General features: G+C 40.2%; 1 protein-coding gene across 1 annotated transcript in view; it reads right to left on the bottom strand.

Annotated features, from left to right (window-relative positions):
• The window catches only part of ADAMTS18 (ADAM metallopeptidase with thrombospondin type 1 motif 18), a 104025-nt gene that overhangs the window by 66619 nt on the left and 12895 nt on the right, over nucleotides 1-24511 (bottom strand). Inside the window, exon 4 of the mRNA XM_063313094.1 lies at nucleotides 1304-1586. Coding sequence (XP_063169164.1) covers nucleotides 1304-1586 — 283 coding nt within the window. The remainder of the gene's footprint in view (nucleotides 1-1303; nucleotides 1587-24511) is intronic.

The raw sequence follows: 24511 nt of genomic DNA, 5'->3' as shown, positions 1-24511 counted from the left end.
CCATTTATGGGTTCAGCTGGTGGAAAATGTTAGGTGTCATGACTCATACCTCTGTCCCTTCCTTAGACCTCCACATATATGTCCCAAACCCATATGATCTGATATTCATGACCCACACCTTTCTTTTGTCCAGAACTGTAGACTGTACATATAAAAGGTTATCTATGTAGTTTATCCAAACAATCATCCTACAGAAGCTGAAGTAGAACCAACTAATATGACCCCAAACCATGAAATCATTTCTACACAGGAATGCATGAATAAGGCAGGAATTATAGGAATATATGAGGAGGAATTCTTAGGCTATAATCTACATTAAGCATATATTTTTCTCCATGTTGTTGTAAATCTCATCAAGAAAAAGATCTCATGGAACTTTGGATAGACATGATAAGCAACAACTTGCTGCTGAATGAAGGCATCTCTACAGGGAAAATGTCAGCCTTCAGTAGTTGTAGATGCCTGCATGAAAACATCTGAATATTTGCAGTCAGATAATGCTTTTAGCACAACTAAAATTATACAACTTGCAAAGGTCACCACTGAAAATCATAGGGGGATAGTGAACATTGTGTTCTAGGGAGTTTAGCACAAGTCTACAAGACTGAAATGGAAAGTCACTACTTCAGAAATATTTAATTGGACTCAACAATCTGAATGTTATGATGCTGAATGTGATATAACACCATCAAGTTCTGGAGTGTTCTTCAGCACACACATCTCCATATGTCTAGAATAAGCTTCTGTAACCTGAAACCTTTTATATGAGCTGAATTATAACTTTCATCTCCGGCTATTCTGGCTGGAAAATGGTGGGAGTTGTAGTCCAACCTGTGCAAAGAACATCAGGTTGGGAAGTCTGATATAGTATCAATTATGAACGTATGGACTCATTAGAATCCTCCAGAAAAACAAATTATTTGGTTCTCCATGTGCTCATTAGATACTTCCATGTATCCACTGACAACAGCACACTATATCCTATTTTTAAAAGTTCTGAACATTCTGCTCTTAAGATGGCCATACTGAGTATTCCAGAAATGATTGAGTCCCAAAACAGACCATTTCAAATGACCCATGTTGGGTTTGGAATGCTTCAAATTTAGACCACTTCTGAAAGGTTTCAAATGATCCATTCCAAGATAGAACATCCTGTGATAGACTGTTTGGATGCTTCTGCATCAAAATCAAGCCTGCAAACCTTGATCACAAAAATAAGTACTGTACCTAACATTCTTAGAACTACTATGACAAGGAGAGAGAGAGAAACAGAAACAGAGAAAGAGAAAGTTTCCTTACATACATTTCTTGCGCCGTCCACAAAAATGCTGCTTTTGAAACCTTCCGTGGTGATAATCGTTAGCTGGAATATGATACTTGTGGGCAGTGTGATTTCTGTGATGGCCAGGGGGAAAGTGGTAGGGATTTGAATCTACTTTGTACCGGTGAACCTTCTCTTCAGCTGTCCGTTTATACAATACATGAGGGTGGTGTCCAGCAGGTGGCATGTAGTGAAGTTCCTGTGCTAGGTGTTGAGGTAATGGTGATATAAGGAAGTCATTCTCCTGTGTCCTTATCAAACCTGACTAAAGACAGAAATATAAAGAAAAGTATTGGTTATAAACAGATTCACTTAACAAAGGTTTCTCAAATGCAGGCACAAAGGATTAACATAGGTAGGCTCCACCTTATTTGGGAGATCTATCAATGTTGGTGATCTAACCATCCATTACTGCTATCCCTGAGCTAGAATCTAAATACCTCTAAAAGCCCCAGAGACCCCTACTGATGTCAGTGTGTGGCCTGCAAATTTGCAATGCTAGGTTTTTCTGATAGCTACCTGAACTAACTCTAAGTGAGAACACTTTCCCAGACATGGACCTATCAGTCCCATTAAAATGACACATGCCTCTTTAAAGTCAGAACAAGTGGGTGTCATAAAAGACTTTTCTTTGGAGGAAGATCTGGAAAGCCTCCAATATTTTTCAGAAGAATATTCCAAAGGAAGTCCAAAGGAAGCAAATACTGTAAGTCTATAGAGAAGTGAAGTAACAGGATGTATGCATTTATTCTCCTTTGCAAGGAAAAAAGAGAGAGAAGTTCCTGTTCCTCCTCCTCCTCCTCCGTGCCCTCCAATCCCAATCTAAAAAAAGTTTCACCCATCAGAGGTACTTTTGGAGAGTCCTTGCTCACTAGGAGGTCCTTATGCATGAGGAAATCCTTTTCTCACAAGGAATTCTACCTTTATTCTCTTAACCTATCACTGCTTCATTTGGCAGCTAACTCCATCTGAATCTTCTGATGCCTTTGTTCTAGAGCTGTGCAAATTCAATGAAATATTCCACTGTAATGAACCTTTAAACAAAGCAACCTTTCAAAGCTGCTTTGCAAAGCAACAGTGGAGTCCTTGCTTCTAAGACTGAAGGCAGCATCCATATTGCTTCAGTCTTCATTGCACTTTCTCCTGCAGAGCTTGTGCTATCAGACAAGGCCGAGAGGAAACTTGTCCTGCTGCCTTGGCTGAAAAGTCTTACATCCATGTGGCTCCATACAGACCAGCAGGAAACTGCACAGTATGTGCTAGAGAGACTTCTTAGAGAAATACTGCAATAACCATGCTAAGACGTCTTCCAAGTTGGGCAGCCCCAATGTGGCCACAGAGAATTTCACAGCACTCCTGGGAGACAGTAAACCTAGAGCCACCATGATGAATGTTGTGGATGACACTGAAGGTACCAGCTTGGAGTCCCTTCAGCATATGTTGGATGACTTCCAGGCTGGCTACCATCATCAAAGATTGTAGGCTATCTAAAGCCACACAACCAAGAAGCATTTCAGCCAGCAGGAGAGAAAGTTGGCAGGAGTCTTCCATCACAGCTTTGGCCTGAAGCAATGAAGTGAACTGAGTGGCATCTTGATTTCAGCAAAGTGAAGCACATCTATGTTATTGTGTCCTTAGGACTGGATGGTAGTTTGGTTTCTGTTCCAGAACCACAAGGCAATCTAGATTCTTCCATCTTGGGCCTTCTAGTATCTCCCATACCAATAGGTCTGATTAAGATCTTGTTCCTACTATGTAGCCTCATCTGCCAAGCCACAGCTAAAGACCTGTTTGAGAGGCACTGCATCAGGCAACATGAATGTTTAAATGCATATGAAATGCTTCAGTTAAATTCAGTATCTGGGTTTAAAGAGCAAGTACATTGCCTGGGATAGAAAATCAGTGGAACAATAATTGAACCTCTGCCACAAAACCAGGGCAGTTTTGAAATAATTTAGTGTGTGCTAGTACATCTAATGTTAGGCTACATTAACAGAAGTTTCAAGTCTGAATGTACAAATGTCCCGCCATCCCTTTTTACCACCACCAGTTACAGCAGATCACTTCTAAGTTTCTTTCTCTGTACATTACTTAGTTGTGGGCTCCTCCGCCTTTTATCTGATCGTTCCCTAGGCAGCATCTCTTTCTCCCCCCACCCCAGCTCCCTAAAATACTTTCCTACAATGCTACCAGTACAAGAAACACCAACAGTCATAGACTTCACTAATAGATTTGTCTGCAGGAAAAACTAGCCCTCTAACAGCAGAAACGTCCACACAAAAGAAGTGAAATTCCTCTCTGCCAATTGAGGGTATCACTGCTCCATCCAACTCTGTTACGGCAAGAAGATCCTCTTAAATATAGAGTTATGGGGTTCCAGCAGAACTGTTTAGGATCCATTTCACAAAATAAAAAAATGCATTATGCAGCTGTAAAAATTCTCTGGTATGTACCCTCTCCCTCCCTCCCTCTTTCACACACACACAAGAAATGGGGGAGAAAAAAAAGCCATCTCCTTACTGGTATTAGTACCTTCCTGGACTTTAAAGAGCTGACATGATCTTTATCAAGGTCAGCACGAGCACAATTTTTATTAATCACTTATCAGCTTCTGCGGTTTGCATTCTGCTGTTTCATTCAAACCAGATGTATGAAAAAGATCCAGATTTTGTGCTAAACATCTCCAGTTGGAAGAAGGGAGGGAGGGAGGGACTTGTCTATGATGCCTAAAGAGTTGCTGTCAATCAAACTACTCAGTACTGGCCTATATGAACTAATGGTCTGATTCAGTAAAAAGCAGTTTAATATGTTTATATAGATATTATGCAGATGTAGATTCTTGGCCAACAACAACACCCTGCTTATGGGCTTTCCTGCAGCATCAAGCAGAGCTATTTGGAATAGGATAAAGGATTAAATGGGTTGCCAATCTCATCCAAAGGGCTGTCTTTACATTTTTAAATGAGCGATGACGTGATAGCAACAGATAGGACTTGCATCAGCAATAGAACTTGCATCAGCATCCAGTGTTCTTGGGCAGCTGTCCAGACCTCAGTGCTCTGAAAGAACGTACTCTTGATGCCTAAACTGAGTCCTCCTTCATTTATTTTTGCTAGCTTGTATTTCAAGGAAAAACTCAGCTGTTATCTACCCATCTTTTCAATTAACCACTATCCCTCTGAAGCAGATTGCTATAGAATTCTGTGGGGAAAAAATAATCAGACGGACACCTATGGCCACTGTGGTTAAGCCAGGCAAGCCAAGGGCACCTTATCTATCTATCTCTATCTATCTATCTGGGTTTGATAGAGACTTAAGGGTGAGAATGGATGCATGTGCCTTCCAGAGGTTTCCTGTTTCCACTCCCACCATATTTAAAAATGGCAAACATTATGGTCTGTTGGCCTTGGGGAGGTTGTTAAGATTAGGAACTGGAGGTTATCTTCTAGAGGTCTTCCATTCTCATTTTAATCCATATTTGGGAATGGGAAGGATCACAGGGTCAGTACAGGAACATTTTGCCACCCAATTGCAGTGGCATTCATCTCTGAGTACTAGGGAGCCAAAATGGGCCACAAGACACATGAACAGCATGCAGATTGCTGGATGCCCACCTCTTCAATGAAATCCAAATAAATTCGGTTTTCAGAAGAAATCAAATAAACCTTGCAACCATATTTTCTCCTCGTTGCCCTCAGTGGTCCTTTTTGTACATTTTAAGAGTACTCCTATGCACCTTCGGTTATGTCCATGTGGTGATGGCTCAATAGAAACTCTAACCTATTTGCTGTTATACTGTTCCCTATATAAGGACTCTAGATAAATCCTCATATATCCAATTTTGAAGAAATTTCCAGGTAGGGAGTGTGATTCCTATATTGTATCTGGCCTTAGGGCTGTAATAAACTTGATGGTGATGATATTGTTTATTATTTAAGTCATCAGGAACAGATGACACCATTGTATGCAGTTATGGGTATCTCATCTTGGTATTCAGTATTTTGCACCAAAAACAGATCATTTACTGATTTCCTATCTCTTAATGAGGGACAGGAAAAAAGAGAAGCAAGAAACAGTAAATCTGGTTTGTTTGTTTTTTTGCCATTTAAAGGATTCCAACATCTGAAATTATTCCTACAGGATTCATTTCATAACTGATTTGAACCATACGGAAAAGAATTGCCTGCATTTCCCTTTTAAAAATCGACCCATGGTGGAGCCTTAGCTGTAATTTTGCTATTTCATGTCATATTGGTAGGCCAAGGTTTTCAGAAATGTATTAGGAATTTTGTTTTGGTTAGGACTGACCAGCAATTAAAAAATAAATAAATAAAAGTTTAGGCCATTTATTGTTACCTCTTATTCTTGATTTGCATATGACCAATGGCTCAGTTTAGGGTTTTTTTTCCCTGTGTCAGAAGCACCTACCAAGGTGCTTCTGTATTGAAAGGATTTGCCAGTAATATCACTGTTGCCCGGGGGATGCCCGAGGGGGCTCTTTTCATGTCCCTGTTATTTTCCCACCAAAGTGGTAGCTATTCATCTACTTGCATTTGCATGCTTTCAAACTGCTAGGTTAGCAGGAGATGGAACAAGTTGATGGGAGCTCACTCTGTCACGCAGCTTGCGCTCTCGGGTTTCGAACTGCTGAGCTGCTGACTGTAATGGTCCTCTGACTCAGTGTCTTAACCACTGAGCCACCTCAGCCTCCACTCAGTTTAGGTACTCAGTCATTTGAGATATGGAAAAGGGGAAACTCCTCAACATACAAAAAAGTTACTGCAATTTTCCAGTATTTGGCTTTTCCGCAAGGCCGTGGGTTAAACTGAGTGACAGGTCCTGTGAGTCTTACTGTTTTCAAATGGTTGTTCTTCTTCCATATGTTTGGGGTTTTAATTGCATTTTAGGATTGGTTTTACTGTACGTTGCCCAGAGTCATTGTGGGGTAGGGGGGTGGATACATTTAATATAAATAAATAAATGTCCTTCATGAATTTTACGACTGTTGCATTAACATTCCAAAGTTACAGTCCTGAGAAACAAGAAGCATGCTTCTAGTTCTCCACCTAATTTAAATTTGACCTTGCTGATTGAAATTGGTCTCTGTTGATTCATCAACAATTAACCATTTACAGATGTGTCATCACTTGCATCCTTAACATTGGAAGATGGTGGTATCATGTATTAAATGCAGGACTGGACACATGCCAAAGGTGCCACAGAGGATACCATAACTGGATTGTAGAGATTGCAGCTGCTTATATTTCCCCCTCTTAGTCTGAAAAGCCTAATAGGAGGAAGACTCCTGAATGCAGCATCCAATCACTTTGGTAATGTTGTCCAGAGAACTTCATGGATGTGTTCATGAAGTCATCAGTAGTTGAGCTGAACTTGGAAGAGACACTGCATTTGAGTACATCTGGAAGGCTGCAAACCACCGGAAAGAGTACTATGGAAGACAAAACATTCATATACGCACACCCACATGCACTCACCTCTTAGCCATCTGGTCACACACTAATTACAAGAACAGCCTACCCATGAGAGTTTCACTGAAATTTTCTTCTCTTTTGGAAAGATATACAAGTAATTTTTCTTTCCATCAAATTGAACAACTTGGCCAAATGTAGAGAAATTATCTCTACAATGTTGTAGTTGCCTACATGAGCATATAATAGGGGTGTGTCTGTTACTATAGTATGTAATGTTCAAAGGCAGCTAAAGAATTCACATCTCAATTATTTAAAAATAATTTTATTTCCATTAAAAAAACAACAAAAACATTTTCCTCCCTCCTTATTATACCATGTACGCATGAATTTCATACCTGTGAACATCAGTTTCATGACATGCTAATCAAATTACAAAGAACAGCTCATCAAAATGTATTTAGGACTGACCAGAAATGGACAATCCTGATGTAAATCCTGAACTACAATTTGGAGCAAGATGAAATTCCATACTCAGGACAATCAGACCAATGGTGTGACCTTTATACTAAACAAATCAAGTTAACTAGCTCTGAGTTTCAGCAATAAATCTCTCCTAAACTCCATTAAACACCAAACCAAGGAAGGCCAAAGACTAAACCAGAAAACATGTGGGAGTTCTGTAATCAGATCTATCCTGATGGTCCCTTTCTTCTTCAAAGGCAGCTCTGAAGGGACAAGCTGGATCAAGGATGTTGCATGGGTGAAAGGGGACTTCCATCACTGTCCTATTTAAATTGTGTCTTCTAAATGCTGCAGTGAATAGGGATGCAATAGTAACCCACGTGCCCAGGAAATACATTACTTTTATCTTATGTAGGCTCAAAAGATCTTTTATATTTCAAAGATTTGATACTGGCTTTAAAAACAGCATTAGAGAAAGGACATTCAGGCCAAATGATCCATTAATAAAATATCACAGATAAGTTTATAGGACTGGACTGAAATATTATGCACTAGAATATGGGAATTAAACCATATTCTAGTGCATAATATTTGCTGTATATATGATTACAAAGGGTTTGACTTACAAGTTAATTTTGTGGTGGTGGGGATCTTTAGCCAACTGCAATGCAACATTTAGTCTTTAATAAAAATGTATGCACTCTTTCAAAAAAAGTGTTGCCAATTAAACTGCCAGGATGAAAGTATGAACATCATCAAATGAAAGGAAGTACTTGGTCTCTGACTGATTATTTTCTGACCTCCTATATATTAAATAGACTCATTCGAGCTGTGGTGTTGGAGAAGGCTCCTGCACATTTCTTGGACAGCAAAGGTGACAAACTGGCAAGTACTGGAGCATATAAAACCAGACATATCACTGGTGGGCAAAATCACAAAACTCCACCTTACTTATTTTGGCCATCTCATGTGATCAAACTCATTGGAAAAGGCAGTTCTGCTCAGGACGATGAGGGGTAAAAGGAAACAAGGCCGCCAGAAAACATGGTGGCCAGACACCATCAAAGCTGACACCAGCCAGAGCATAAAACAACTAAAGGAAGCCATACAAGATCGGAAAACGTGGAGAATGCTGGTCCACGGAATCATCGAGAATCGAATACTATTGAACGGAGAGCATCGTCATATATTAAGCTGTCAAGAACGTTTGAAAGCCTGTCGCCTTCATTCAGCTATCTTGAGTGGATCATCAACTGCTCATCAACTCCGACAAGGGATGCCAATAATCCTGGGCTGAAAAAAAAAGTCCTAGAGCTCTGCCCTTCTGGGGTCTTTAGTTTGGGGGTTCAAAAATCTGGACAACCAGGTTTGCATTTAATGGTTGGGATTTTGGTAGGTCAGATCTGAGACTAGACGTTCTTCTCCCTACCAACCCATAGCCAATGAAAAATGTCTGGGTTGGTGTCAAAAGTCCAGGTCAGGAAAATGGGCTACATTTAACTAATCATACTTCAGTACTACATACCCCATACTTTGAAAGACCTCTCCCTTTTTTTTAATTACCAATCGATCCCCACATGGCTGGCTGGGGAATTCTGGGAGTTGAAGTCCACACATCTTAAAGTTGCCAAGATCGAGAAACACTGCTCTAGAAGTTCCACATACAGAAATGCCCTAACCCAGATCAGTTTAGTTGCCTTCTCACATTCTAAGGTTTTATTGCTTTTCTCTTTTTAACCTAGCTTGTCTGTCATCACTTCTCATAGGTCTTCTAATCACACCTTAGACCCACATCTCAGTCACCAGCTGTTCCTCTGTCGTAGTGCTTCAGGATTCAGTTTGAGGGGAACATTTTCTGGTAAAGGCACATCACCATGGATGAGATAGACTTTTGTACAGGCAGTCCTCACTTAACAACCATTCATTTAGCGACAGTTCGGACTTACGAAGGTGCTAAAACCCAACCTACAGCCAGTCCTCGCACTTACAACTGTCACAGGATCCCCACAGATCATGAGTCAGGTGCTTGGCAACTGGTTCTCATTTATGACCATCGCAGCATCCCACGGTCACGTAATTGCCATTTTCAACCTCCCCAGCCAGCTTCCAGCAAGCAAAATCAATGGGGAACCACATAATTTGCTTAATGACCACATGGTTCACTTAACAACCATGTGCTTTGCTTAATGGCCATGGTGATTCACTTAACAGCCATCACAAAAATGGTAGTAAAATCGGGTCAGATTCACTTAATGACTGTGTTACCTGTATAGATTTAGCAGGTTTCTTATGTTCCTATAGTCTCCTGCAAACCTGAGATATCAGAGGTATGATTTAAATTTATAAGAAAATATGTGTAGAATTGGTGAGGCGATGGATGAATTGTGAATCTTGGTTTGAAAGAAAATTAAAGCCAATCAACTGAACATAAATATAGCAGTTTTGCAAAAGCAGCAAATCCAAAAAAGAATTGCTTGGCAAACTACCTTTTTTTTTCTTTTAATTCCTAAACAGCTGGCTGGTTACCAAGCATATGTAGGGATATGCATTTTATAGAGTGTGTGTAGGGACATGCACATGTTTCACATAAGGTCATGCAATTTTTAAATACCGACTGTTGAGCAGAGTTGTACATCGCAATATTTTCTTTCCTTGCTCCTTCCCTAAATAGAAGGAAGGTGAAACTTCAAATGACCATTTTGTACTCTAGCTACAAGCCTGGTCATGCCAAGTTGGTGTCGTAAGACTGAAATTTAATTTCTACCATTTACCAATTTAAATAAACAAACAAGGTAACAAAAATCAACTTGCCTTCTAACTATTCAGATAAGAATAGAGAGTTAAAGGGGGACTAAATAGAATCTTTGTGTCCTGCCAGTTTAGTAGATCTTTGGAAAACATCTCCAGAACATCCGATTCCATTGTATAAAGGCAATGATGCAGTTGTTTCATTCATTTCCTGTTTGTTTGTTTTTTGTTTTGGTTAAAGCATACATTGTTTCCATTGGTTTTGTAGGTTTGACTATTTCACTGATATGCACCATACCATGAGATCTCTTTGTAAAGTGAAACGCAGAAATAAAGAATCCATGTTTCTCCCCATATGAGATCTCCACTCCTTTTAAAATGTTTTTAGAACCCCTCACCCATCCTCCCCACACTACAGATTTGCCAAGAGCATAGTTTGAAGACAAGGTGTTAATTATAACCATCCTCCCAACTTGGGATGTTCTAAAAAAGCTAAGCATAGTTGGATTGGTTAGCACTTGGATGGATGACACCAAAAAATTACAGAGCTGTAGATTAGGCTAGGGAATCAAATGCAATCCAGAAAAAAGCAATGGCAATCCCACTTCTGTACTGTTCTGAAGAAAATTACAGGAATGTCTCCACAAAGTCTAAAGGAGTCCAGCTCAGTTCAAAAGAAATGTTACCTTTACTGACTTCTTACCAGAAATGGTATCTTCAGCTATTTTTACAACCACTGTAATAACAATATGTTTTTTTTCCAAAACATATAAAAGCAGCTGTATGAAAAGGTAACAGCATATGGTTCTACCCTTCTGAGATTTTGCATATCTTGCATCCTCATCATAGCATGGGTTTCAAGATACCTGGACCAAAAACTCTAAGATACCTTGCCCAAAAACTCATTTGTTGGGGGGATGGGGGAGAGAAAGTTGTCCAGTTGGTTTTATCCATGGAAAGGGAAAGAAGCACCATCTTTCTACATTAGGCCACCAAATCTATATTCCAATTCAAGCAAGATTTCTGCAAGTGCAGGATAAAAGTCTAAATACTTTATTCTCAGTGACAGTTCCAAACTGCATTGCAAAGCCAATAGGAAGCCATGGGATTAGGATAGGAATTCCCTAATGTTTCACTTCTTTTGCCATGAAAGAAGACAGCAGCGTACTTTTCCTATGTTTGAACTGCAGCTCATGCACCAACAAGTAACAATGATGAAAGGTTAAAATATAGGTGAGTGATAGGAAAATTTTGTCAGAAGTGGGGAGAGGGATAGTCACTCATAAGAAAAATCAAAGGGCTAATCAAGTCATTTACAAAATAAATGTAAGGTTAGTGCAAATAGCAGGAAATCACTTTAATCAGTAATATTATTTCCTCAAACAGTGAAGACAGGTGGTGAGGCTGATAGATATAGAGGTAATTGGTCTATTAAGAAATAAGAGGAATTGCTTGGGGCAGGGTTTCTCAACCAGGGTTCTGTGGCACCCTCGGGTTCCGCGAGATGTCACTAGGGGTTCCCTGGGAGATCACGATTTATTTTAAAAAAATATTTCAAATTTGGGCAACTTCACCTTAAAGAGGGAAGTTGCATTCTTTAGTGTTAGTTTAAGAACACTGTTAATGCATATATACAGGCCTACCCATGAAACAAATATACAAATTTTGTACCTTCTGGCCTATATTTGAGCCTGAATGTGCAGGGGTTCCCTGAGGCTTGAATAATATTTCAAGGGTTCTTCCAAGGTCAAGAAGTTGAGAAAGGCTGGCTTGGGAGAACCTAAAGTTGGCAGAATCCTCCTCCTCCTCCTCCTCTCTCCCTCTCCCTCTCTCTCTCTCACACACACATGCACACGGGGTAGCCCAAGAAAATTAACCTCAGCTACAGAAGCAAACTCCATTTCATTCCCATAATGTCATTCCTCTTTATGTTTTGCTACTAGTTCAGAATTTTCAAAGGAGAAATGAATTTCTGTCAGCCCTTCCAGGTAAACCAGACAGGAAACCCAACCAGATGAACTAATTCTACTTTATGTAAGACTACATTAACAGAACCTTGCAAGTCTGAAGTACAAATCTCCCGCCCTCCCTATTTATCACTTGAGTGGTCAAGGCGGGTCTTCTTTAAGTCTAAGCTTCTTCTTCAGACTGTTACCCTCTGGTGGACTCCCTTTCCTTTTGTCTGATTGTTCCCTGGGCAGCACCTCTTCCTTCTGTTCCCCAAGGTCACCCTCACATTCCATCACAACATGTGAAGAATGGTATTAGTCATGAGATGGCCATGGGAAGTGTGTCTCTTTTATTTTATAATCACTTCTTTAGTGCTCGGCAGCCTCCCTGGCTTTTCCTGCTTCTATTTCATCTCAAGAGAAGCTATCAGGAAGGGACACTTCTCATGGGGTTTCTTCAAAATAGGAAATGTGCGCAGCTATGGAGGCTTCAGAACAAGAGAGACCTGTGACACAGAAAAAAGCAGTCATGCCATCTGCCACTCTCAACAACCATATAAACTCAGAAACACTATCTGTATATTTAAAAGCAAATCTCATCCTGGGGGGGGAAAACAGAAAGACAGAAATAACCTGCAGAGTATGAAACCCTTTCAGAAAAAATGAAAGGCAAATTTTAGCACAGGACTGGCTATGATGGCTCTACCATGTAGATGAATATGTGGAAATGCACGTGTTCGGTATATCCATAATTCAAATAAAACAGGATTGGCAAAGTATTCCGCCATTAGAAACATAGAAACAAGCACCAAAGAAATAGAAATGTTGGTTACTTTTGTGATTCAACTATCTAAAAATGCTTGGATAAGATCCTGAGTTAAAGTACCTATGATTGAATAATGTAGTCGAGAATCATCACTACTAATGTCAAGTAAATGCCCAGCTGCTGACTGCATAATTGTTTTGTGTTGGGTAAAAAAATGCCAACCTCACCACCAAAGGCAAGACTATCTGATCTGGGTTGCAAAAATACAGACAGCCACTAAACAGCAGCAAAGTTTTAGCTTTCTGTATCTCTTTGCTACTATCTAGTGGTCATCTGGTGGTGTTTTCATTTTTGTTTCACAGCCGAGATCTGGTAGTCCTACCAAAGGGGATTATCAAGTCAGGCACTAAGGTCTTATACAATGTGGGCCAAATGACACAGTTCCCTTCTTCCTTTCGTCATGCCTTGCAAATGATTAAAACAGTGAACTCCATGGTCACTATTGCTTAATCCACCTTTGATCTTTACTGAGAACTTCAGATGAACAGCTGCAGGTCAGAAGCAGAGCCCACTGCTATTCTGGAATCTGCTGCCCCATGCTTTCATTAGTCAAACAGGAATCTCTGTTGTTCCTTATACCATTACAATTCCTCCAGAAGTACTTATTGTATTTAAAAAAAAACCTGTAGAGACATTTATAGCATCTCTTCTTCACCTTCCCCCCACTATTTGATTAAAATAAGGCTATTTGGCATGTCTGTGGGAGTCAGCAGGGGAAGAGATAGTAAATGTCACCCTTTCCGACCAACTGCCCATTTAAAAAATTCTTGGCCCATCTGAATCTCATTCTGATATAAAGGGTGATAAAGCATTTGATTCAATTCCTCCTTGGCTACAATTCAAGCTTTGTTAACCCTGAATTCCAGAAGAGCTGTATTTCTACTGAACATCAAGGCTTCTCCTTTATCCACAAGTTTTTTTTTTTCCCCCACTACACTGAGAACTCTAGATAACCATTTTAACTTTTAGATCTTTCACAAACAGGTAGACACATCCCTATAATGTCTAGATTTTAATAGCAAAGCATGTCATGACAACTGTATCTTCATTTTCTGCCAAAACTAACAGAATCTTGGACCAAAACCTTAAGATTATAAAACCAGCTTCATGGGTTTTTGCTAAGCTACAAGTTATCTGTTCTTATAGACAGAAAGAAAGATGGCATAAAAGCATTGCCAGTAAACACAGAAGATATGCAGGAACACAAAGATGTAGCTCTTTTGGCATCTTTAGCTATTTCAGTTCCAAAACACCATTTTAAAAAGGGGCAAGTGTTTTCAGCCACATCACAAAGGTCTTCAGAGCACTCTCTGAAGACCTTGGAATTAAAAGAAGTTGACCACCCCTGTGTGTAAGGCCAAAACAAATCAAGGAGAATCCAAAGCCTTATGAGAAGGGGCTGGTCAGAAATATTAGGCTATTCTGGATAAATACATGTGAAAGATTATAAAATTACTTCCTCTGACCTCATGAATAATCTCAAGTTATAAAAACAAAATGTGAGAGTGTCTGTGGACCTACCACCTACAGATGCTTTCTCTCAGTTCCATATGGGGTAGAATCTCTTGTGAGCACTCAATGTTGAAGAAGAGGCTTTTTGCACCTGCTCGAGGACACTTCTATCTGGTGCTGACAATAAGTGAGGTTCCTCTGAATGAGCTTTTCCATCATCCAAGTGCAGCTTCTTTCAGGATCATGGCCCGTTTTTTTAATGCTCCATTTAGCACCGCACATGATGTGTTTCCAATTCCAAAACCCCATATAAAATCAGCTATATGCTGTGACTTTGCAGGCACATGCACTTGCTTGTGGAAGGCTGTCTTGCAAACTGCTCACTGTATGGAGATCATTTGTCATCTGCAAAGCAGATCCAGCATTGGCTGTCTGGCAGAAACTTAAAGGCTGCAGTCATAGAGGAAATTAAAAGAGTTACATGGGAACTAGGAAGGACTCCCATCTCCACCCCCAACTTTTTTTTTCAGATGTTTATAAACAAGTCTGGGCTGGGAAGTCAGAGAAAAGGCAAAGAGAACTAAGATCATTAATAGTTTCATGCCATATGGCAGGCATGTATTAGATTTTGCTTGTTTTGTTTCAAGCTTATGAATATCATTTCTTGATGAAAACCTTTGCAGAATGGAAGGTTTCCAAAGTTTGCTGCTGAGAACAGCATGTTCCCAAAAGATGGTCTCAAGGACCACCAATAAACTAGCATGTTCTTTGATTAGCCTAGAAAAGATCATGGACCAGCGACAAGAATTGTCACTTAAGGATGTTCTGAATACTTTTTTTAATTTATCAATTTAAATTAATTACAGTTTTCAGCTATAAATTACAGCTCTGAACTGTAACAAGGAGTGGGACAACCTCAGCTCCAACGACAAGCTGTTCCATTGGTCACTGGCAAAGTAGAATCATATCTTAACCATAAGTTCAACTATGATGAGGATTTGCAAAATATACCTAAGAATATGGGATGCACTGCATGGGTATAGAGGAATTTATAAGAATAATGAAGCATCAGGTTAAAAGTTAATTTAGTCCAGTGTTCTGGGAGAAGAAGTGGCCAACCAGATGTATCTGAAAGCACACTACTGTTATTTGTGTGATTCAGACATACAGTAAAACGTAACTACTATAAATCAGAAATAGAGACGAGGGAATCCACCCCAAATGGGATTGAGGAATGTGTGGACCTGAAGCAAATCTGGCTGAAATATTTTTCCACCACTAATAAAGTGCACAAAAGGAGAACACAGATCTACAGTACATGAAATGCACACTTGCTGATTTACATGTGTTAGATGCAGATTTGGAAAGAATTCAATAATTGGAATAACTAACATACCTCCCTAGTGAAGAAGGAACTAGGTAACGCATGAACTTGCTCTCACTTCTTACAATTATTGTGTTTTAAAACAGACTTGACCAGGCAAACTGAGAATGTCAGACAGAGGCATGTCAGACAGAGGCATGTAAAGTAAAACATGTGCCCCCCCTTAAATGTGTATCTGATTGGAAAAACTAGAATGAAGATATTTGCTTCGATTGGTAGAAGATACTAACTTGTGATCCTCTAGATGTTGTCAAGCTACAACTGAGTATCCTTCACACTTGACCATGTTATGACTGTTGGGAGTTCAAGTTATGCAATATCTGGAGAGCCACAGATTGCCCATTCTTGCTAAGACCCATGGTTTGGTGGATTTGAACATGACATCTGGTTGAGCAAGTATATCACCACATGGAATTCTCTGCATTAAGCAACACTGTGTGGAAGTTACACAAGTGGCACGCTAGGGAAAGGAAATTCTTTAGTCTGGGCCTTGTTATCAAAAAACATCCTATCTTCCTATCTGGGCAAAGAAACAAAGTTTTATGTAATTATAAGCTGCACATCATTAGTTGCTATAAATCATTCAAGTTTTGCATGGAGAAGCCTAAAGCAATGAGAATCACAGTACAAGAAACCATGCATTAACATGAATTCCAATGTATCTAGCTAAAAAAATGGTATCTTTTTACAGGATTCATTCTTTCAGTGTTTTATCCAAATTTAATGCATAGTTATAGAAGGCAACATGCTAAGCCACCCACCCACAAAAGAGGCTATAAAAATATTTAAGCCAAGACCACATGTCAAAGATGTTGGAACTAAAGGCATCTGAAATTCTCTTCAAGTATTCAGTGAATATGTGGAGGGTTTCAAACTGAGAAGAGCAGGGAAAACATGAGACTCAGAAATACAAATATGCCCCCAGAATTGTCTATTGGTAAGTGCCAGTCCCATTGTCCCATTTGCCTAGATAGACAGACACATACACATGTAATATAAGCTTCTAGTATCCTAGAACCCATGGGACGCGGTGGCTCTGCGGGTTAAACCGCTGAGCTGTTGATTGGAAGGTCGGCAGTTCGAAACCGCGCGGCGGGGTGAGCTCCCGTTGTTAATCCCAGCTCCTGCTCACCTAGCAGTTCGAAAACATGCAAATGTGAGTAGATCAATAGGTACCGCTTCGGCGGGAAGGTAACGGCATTCTGAGTCGTCATGCTGGCCACATGACCCGGAAGTGTCTATGACAATGCTGGCTCCATGGCTTAGAAACGGAGATGAGCACCGCCCCCTAGAGTCGGATTCGACTGGACTTTACGTCAAGGGAAACCTTTACCTTTTATCCTAGAACCTATTTGGCCTTCTGATAAATAGGTATTTATCAGCCTACTATGGCAACTTTTTGGGAATGAACCACACATGATTCCAGTGTTGCAAGTATTCCCCTGATCCAAAGAAATTGCCAACTTCTGCAGAAGGGAATGAGATACTTATGTAGCCCACTCTTTTCTTTCCCTGACCTCCACACATTTAGACAGAAATGTGAAGAACAGCAGCACCACTGCTCATTAGACAAACTAGTATGTCCACATGTCCAAACACATCATTTTATATGAAAGACTAAGCTGTATTTGCAAGTCTACAAAGACTTTAAAAAATATGATGTCAAAACACAGAGAGAAGGTACCAAAGATCTTCACTGCTGGTGCATCCTTTGGTCAAAGGCTACACTGTTCTGTTATCCAACAATTCAGCAGTAAGAATGGCCTGAATTCTACTTATTTTTATTATTTTACAATTATTATAAACTGGTCGCAAAACCAGTAAATTCTTGCAAGGAAATAGCTGTGACTGCTGAAGACACCAGATGGCTGTGCTGTATGTGCAACAGCTGGTTGTTTGAGTATGATGGTCTGACCTTCCACCTACATTCTGTATTTGGTGAGAATTATGTTAATGCCAAGTGGTCATGAAATTAGCCTGTTCTAGCATCTTCAAGCTGCTTCCTATTTGTAACTGAATCCATGACTTAATACAGACCTCAACTGATGTACAACGGTGCATCAGAAATGTGTGTTCAGTAAGGTTCATATTATTATTACATAAGAATGACTTCACTGGATCAAACTAGCAGTTGATATGATCCAGCTTCCTGTATCTCCATATCAGATAACTAACTCACATACTGTAAAGGATCAGCCTGTAGCATCATCTTAATAGCAACAATGTCTTTGGACCCCCCAAAGTCCCACATCAATGCTAAAAGGTACATGTGTGAAAACAAGGGTCACATTGTTATGTAAGATCCATCAATTGACCCAAGGTCATGTTTCCCCACAGTAACTAATCAAGGGAATAGTCACAGAATATTCTTTCATAAAATCAAATGGCAAGCCTGAACTTCACACTTCTATTTTGCTTAGAACTGATGACACTGACTCTTTGGGCAGGATTTACTCCACTTGAATAAAATAATTTCCTGATTCAAGTTGTCCTGTTTCTGGTAGTAAACATGGCACATTCACTGAGGCACAAAGTTCATTTCATCAGGCCAGATAAAGACTTAATGGCTACATTTGTACACAATGTCAGACCTCTGCTGAAGCACTTTACTTCAATAAAGGTTAGAGCAAAGCAGGTCCTCAAAGCTGTTCTGTGAAGCAATATGCCCTTCTCATTGCTAAGAGAAATGAAAAATTGCCATGTTGCTTCAGTTTGCACTGTTTTACAGCTTTTTCTCACTGTTCTCAGGCACTTGCAAATACCAGAGGAGGTTCCTGAACATGTGCATGGTCTTCCTAGAAGTCTGTTGTGGCTTTGGTGAGAGCTGCTGAAGAAAATGGAGAGAAGCAAAAGATGAGGCAAATTCACCTCCTTACATTCTTCACCAGTACTCACCAAAGCTAGAACTTTTGCTAGTGAGGAAGATAAGAGACTCAAAGAGGTTTCAAGGGGAAGAGTGCTTTATCAAGTTAAACTCTTGTTACTCTTTGTTTCAACAAAGAGATCCATGCCTTTCCTACAGTGTGAAGCTCTTCAGGGAAGTAACTCAATATGGTCTCAAACAGGTCTAGAGCATAATCAGTTTTAGCTTTGGTTAATGGGGTGGGCTTGGAGTCTGGGTTTGGAGGAGAGGATCATCGTCTGAAGGCCCATACTTTGGTCTAATTTATGGGTTCACTGCATTGTGCAAACCCAGAATGTGGATTAATTCAGCAACTTAATTAAGAGTGTTGGGAGAACATAGATGCTGTATTTGGTCCAGATTCTTTTCAGTTAAACTTCTATAAAAGCAAGGCTACCGTTAACTGTGTGACACTTATCTCATCTTGCTATCGTTGGTCTAGTTCCTACAAGTCATGCTTCTGAAAACGGATCTAACAACATTTAATATTTTCTGTGTACAGTCTAGCTGAAGAAGTTAGACAGTCTTATCAAGCTTCACCTTACCATTCCTCAGATGGCTAAACTCTGTTTCATCCTCAGCTTCCTAGGTCTGAACTCCTGTGGAAGTGGTATTAATTAGAAGTCAAACATCTGTCCTGCACACCGATGGAGTCCCAAATTCCATCCCTCAAAGTTGTGTGTGGAGAATTGGATCTGGACTCAGTCACAGAACTAGCCGCTCATCTGTTATTGTGAGCTGAATGACATCTGGAGCCAGGACTGTCCTTCCTTATTTCCACTCTTGGCATCATTTACTTCTTCCTAAAAGATGTAGTAGAAAGGCAGGAATTCCTGCCTCATCTGGCACAAAGTTCATCCAGTACATATGTACCTTCCCTAAGGAAGACATCCAACGGATGACCAAACACTAGCCAGCCTTCACCTTTGCTGACTGAAGGATGTATAAAGCACCCCTGAACGGTTCTTATAAGAGGTATGCAAAATAGTTCAAGCTTGGACCAGCTGTTTTAAGCTCAAAAAAAGCTATTCCAACAATTCCAGAAGAGTTTCGTGATCAAAACAGCTCCATTTTTTTCAGTCCAAAACAGAGGTTTTGGGCTTGAAGCAGAGAAGACTTCCAGCTTGGGGCATTTTCCATGGGTATGTGCTGTGTCATGACATGCACATACATACTGTAAGGGTTGAGGCTTGCCCTGTGATGTTGAAATGCTCATTTGGTCATTCTGACAAAACCATCAAAGTTCTACAATCATTTCCTGACACTTCCAGAATGGAAGGAGGGCCAGTTTCAAGCTCAGAACAACTGTTTCAAACTCAGGATGGCATGTTTTGAGTTCCAAATGTTTGAATTCCAATTTCTTGCACACTCCTACTTCTCTTAAAGCAATTAATAGGGATGATGTACTGGAGAAATGAAGGGATACCACCCCATGCCTTTCGTGATGGGCAAAGAAGAAACATGAAACAGAACCAATACTCTAGCTTTCACCTAAAGGTAAAGAAATGTGCTGGCAGTTATGGACTTTGATCAATTGGAATAGACACTATTGGGCTGGTGAACAAATAATCTCAACCAATTTAAAGCTGCTTTGTATGTCCTTAAAATATAGCTGTAAGAGCTGGACCTATCGCTCTCCCCAAGGGTCATAATGAATGGCACATTATGCTACATATTATGCAATATCCCCAAGAGAAAACACACACACACACACATACACACACAGATGATCAAGCAAGGATTATGATTTCCAATTTCCATTCATAGGCTAAGCACCATTTTCTTAAAACCAATATACCAGCACTTGTTCCAGATGTATAAGCTGCTGTAATGATATATCAAAAAGACTTGTTTCAAACAGAACCAATTCATCTCCTTCATTTCAAGGTTGCTCCCACCAGTCTGATCCTGTGGTACTTTAGACATTTTTCATATTCACACTTCCATGATCGTGATTTATTTATGACAATATAAAAAAAATGGCCTTTAAGGGTGTCTGAAATTACAACATCATCTCATCAGTTTGGAGATATATATCACAAAATATTCCTCTCACTCCCCAAAAGCTGAAAAGATAAAACATCTTTTTCCTCACCAATTGGCAAAAAGAATAAATCCTCTGGTGAGGTTGAAATCTATCTCTAACAAATTATTATTATTATTATTATATTATTATTATTATTATTATTATTATTATTATTATTATTATTATTTCTTCATTAAATTTAGATGCCACCCAAATCCAAAACAACACTGGGTGGCTTCTCCATTCAAATGCAGCCTTCTTCATTCTTTTATTTTCTTAAATAGTCAATGTGAGATCAGAGATCAGCACCTTTTTCAGAGGCTGGACATGTCATAACAGGTAATTAAACATGTCTACAATATTGAACATCAAAACTTTGCAATATTTCAGGCAAGGGCACCAAAATATCATGTAACTTTTACAAAATTAATTCAAAGATTCCACAGTCGTCATCTCGAAGTGTCACAAGAGGTTGGGCAGCTCAGCTGCAGATGCTGTATTTCTGATCTCTGCAAAATGATATACAAAAGTTTAGTCTTCAGACGGGGGATTCACACTATAAATCACAGGATCCATTTTGTAAGTCACAGGTCAGTCTTAAATAGTACCAACACAGCAGGGTTGGAAGGCAAGAAGTTAAATTGTCTTCCTCACACAACACAAAGTAAGCCTCCTCATACAACAGTGTGGAAGATATCCCTCTACATCTTCCACTCACTGTAAAAATGCTACTTATACTTCACCAACTGTTTTGTGCCTGGTTTTGCCCTGTTATCTTCAACCCTCCCCCAAAAGAAATTCCCTGAGTGTAACAGGTGCTACACTTCTGCACTTGCCTTCCTAACCAAGAAATCTTTCCCAGCCTTCTCATCTGTTACAGTTCCCAACTACTGGCAGACTTCCCCCTTAATTGTGATATTTGAAAAAAAATTACCTAGAAGAAACATTTTCAATTATAATATTAACTTTAAACAGTTCCTGCTATTTGGACTAGCTTAATTGAAAGCATATGGAATGGGTAATAACATTCCATACTGCCGCCTTCTTTGAAAGCAGGGAAAAGTGCAAAACCGCAAACATGGCTGTGCAACCAGAGATGTCCATGTGGGGGATCCAGGATGAAAGCTCCACTGTTTCAAACGTGTGTCCCAACATGCACAACCAACTTTTCACCATTCCATACTTGCATCATTATATCATACCCAACACAGGTTGCATCACAATGGTTCAGTGCAGCTTTCATCATCTGCATGTCTCTGCATGGAACTAGTGTGTGTGTGTGTGTGTGTGTGTGTTTGTTTGTTTGTTTATTATTCCAATTTATATCACCACCCATCTCCCCCCAAAAAGGGGGGCTCTGGGCAGTTTACAATAAAATTAACCATTTAACAGCATCAACATATAAAAATACAAAGTAAACAACCGAGATACTAAAATAATAAATATAAATATAAAATCCAAGTGCAGAGATTACATTCAGTAGGGAGGACTCTACGACACCAGCCACCCCCAGGAAGAGCTATTGCCTTTCCCATCCCAGGCGAGGCGGCAGAACCAGGTCTTCAAATCCTTCCAGAAGGCCGGGAGCGAAGGGGCCTGTCTCACCTCCGGGGACAGAATGTTCCAAAGGGCAGGTGCCACTGCAGAGAAGCCCCACCTCCTGGACCCCGCCAAGTGGAATTCCCTTGCCGACAGGGTCCGTAGCATGCCCTCTCTGCATGACTGGGTGGGACAGGTCGATGTTAAGGGGATGAGATGGTCCCTCAGGTAACCTGGCCCCATACCATGTAGGGCTTTAAAGGTCATAACCAACACCTTGAATTGGACCCAGAAGCAGACTGGCACCCAGTGCAGCTCGTGCAGCAGTGGTGTCACATGTGCCGATCTTGAGGCACCCACAACTGCCCAAGCGGCAGCATTCTGGACCAGCTGAAGCTTCCAGATACTCTTCAAGGGTAGCCCCATGTAGAACGCATTGCAGTAGTCTATGTGGGAGATGATTAGTGCATAAGTGACTGTCCGGAGGGCATCTCGATCCAGGAAACTAGTGTTCTTTTTCTTCCCATAAATACAATCCAGTGTGTGCTTATTTGAAAAGGAGAGGGTGACCAACAGTTTTGATTCTAATGCAAGAACCCTGATCATTCCATTGACATTCACGTCATTTGCTGCTGCACATTAGCTCTAAGAACTGTGCAGTGCTGCCAGTTTATAGACAAAATTGTGCTTTAGAGCATCTACAGGAGCACAAAAAAGCATTATGTCTTAACTCCTATAAAACAAGCATCCCTTTTCTTAGAGCTGGCTGCTACTGCATGAATCTAGGGTCCTATCGTTGGCTGCAGCTGTCTTCAGGAATTGCAGGCAACTGTTAAGCGAATGCCTCTGCAAGTTCCACCATGAAGCCAAAGCACTTTACCACCTGCTAGCTGCAAGAACACCTGTGCTGCCTCTAAAGTAGGGGTGTGCAACCTCTTCAAGACCAAGAGCCACACTCTCATGAGTTTAACAGCATCACATCCCAATAAGTAATGAGCGGTCGTTCTTTTTAAAGATTTTAGGAAACACAATCAAGGCTTTCTGCACAGTGCCTGCAAGCACCAGAGATAAACCAATGGCCAAGACTTGCAGTGGGCAAAGCCCTGATAAAAAATATGCAGGGATGTGTTATAGTGTAAGCCTTACTAAAAAATGGACCAATATTTTAAAAAAAAAAAAAAAAGTGGTCAGATTCCAATTGTCCACTGGACCTTTGATGGCCCTGGAATATCCTTAAATTTGGGGAGAGATCAGACCTTTCTTTGGGCAGGTCTGAGAGGGCCTAAACTTTCACACAAAAGGATCCCACCAATGGATATGGAGAAATAGGAGTATACTCACTATCTCCTCTCCAGTCTGAAAACATTTCCCCAAACCAGGACTCCAGATCACAGGGTTAAATCCAATACACATGTAACTTGGATATATGTACGGCCTATTCAGAAATTCAGCTGGGAGTGGGGGAAATATAGAGTGGGACACAAATGACCTTTAAAAAATTCCACCCATTTGGTGGGCAGAGAAAATGAATTTCTCTGTGAGGGGGAGAAAGCCTCCCACAATTTCTCAAGGGCAGGACTTAGTGCTGTCACTAGGACTGCTCTGAGAAACAAAAGAAATTCCATAGGAGGACTCCCTTTCTGATGTCTTCCCTTGGGATTTAATGGAAGGCTGTAGATCAATGGAGAAATGATTGTACAATAAATGACAGAACTTTGGTTATCCTGTCACTCAGTAAATGCTGAATAACCTCAGTCTACACAGAATTCCTCCACAATTATCTTTCCCTTTCCAAGAATTCAAGAGCAAAATCTCCTTCATCAAACTGAATTAGAACTGATTCTTTAAAATGCAGGCGGATTTCTCTGCCTATCACTAAAAACCCAATAACAAAAAGCCTATGAATGTATGTCCACAAACTCACTGAACATCTGTATCTGGCCAACTACTGTATGTCTCTTGAGAAGCTTCTGAGGGCTTTTCAAGCAAATCATAGTGAGCTCCAACAATTCATAGCAGTTTTGAGCACTTGTCAAAATCCTTCTGAAGATAATAAAGATAAGACAGGTAAGTATTGTCTAATGGTATTGATTGTTATCATCTAGACAAGTAACATAAGGGCAGAAAATGTATTTCCACCAGATCATCAATGACTGTCGGACATTTGCTCTTATCAGCTGAAAACCCAAATGCAATTGCCATCCGACTTGTTCCACATCCATATGACCTCCATGCATCATTTATAGGACTATATGCACATACCTTACTGTTTAAAACCCAAACTAATTTCACTTTCAGCAGTCCTGAGCAGAGTTAGTCAAATCAAGGTCAGGACACATCTGTACGGTTCACCTGCTGTGCACTTCAAACTTACAGTAGGCCTGCCAAAAAAGAATTTGGCAAGAAAGAAGCAAAACCCCTTTTCCACACTGATAGAATCAGAAAGGCAGACAGTAACGTAATCAGCAAA

The sequence above is a fragment of the Candoia aspera genome, chromosome 11 (genome assembly GCF_035149785.1).
Source record: "Candoia aspera isolate rCanAsp1 chromosome 11, rCanAsp1.hap2, whole genome shotgun sequence".
In the NCBI taxonomy this organism is placed as follows: domain Eukaryota; kingdom Metazoa; phylum Chordata; class Lepidosauria; order Squamata; family Boidae; genus Candoia; species Candoia aspera.
The sequence above is the reverse complement of the archived record's forward strand: the minus strand, read 5'-3'. Positions and strand labels throughout refer to the sequence as shown.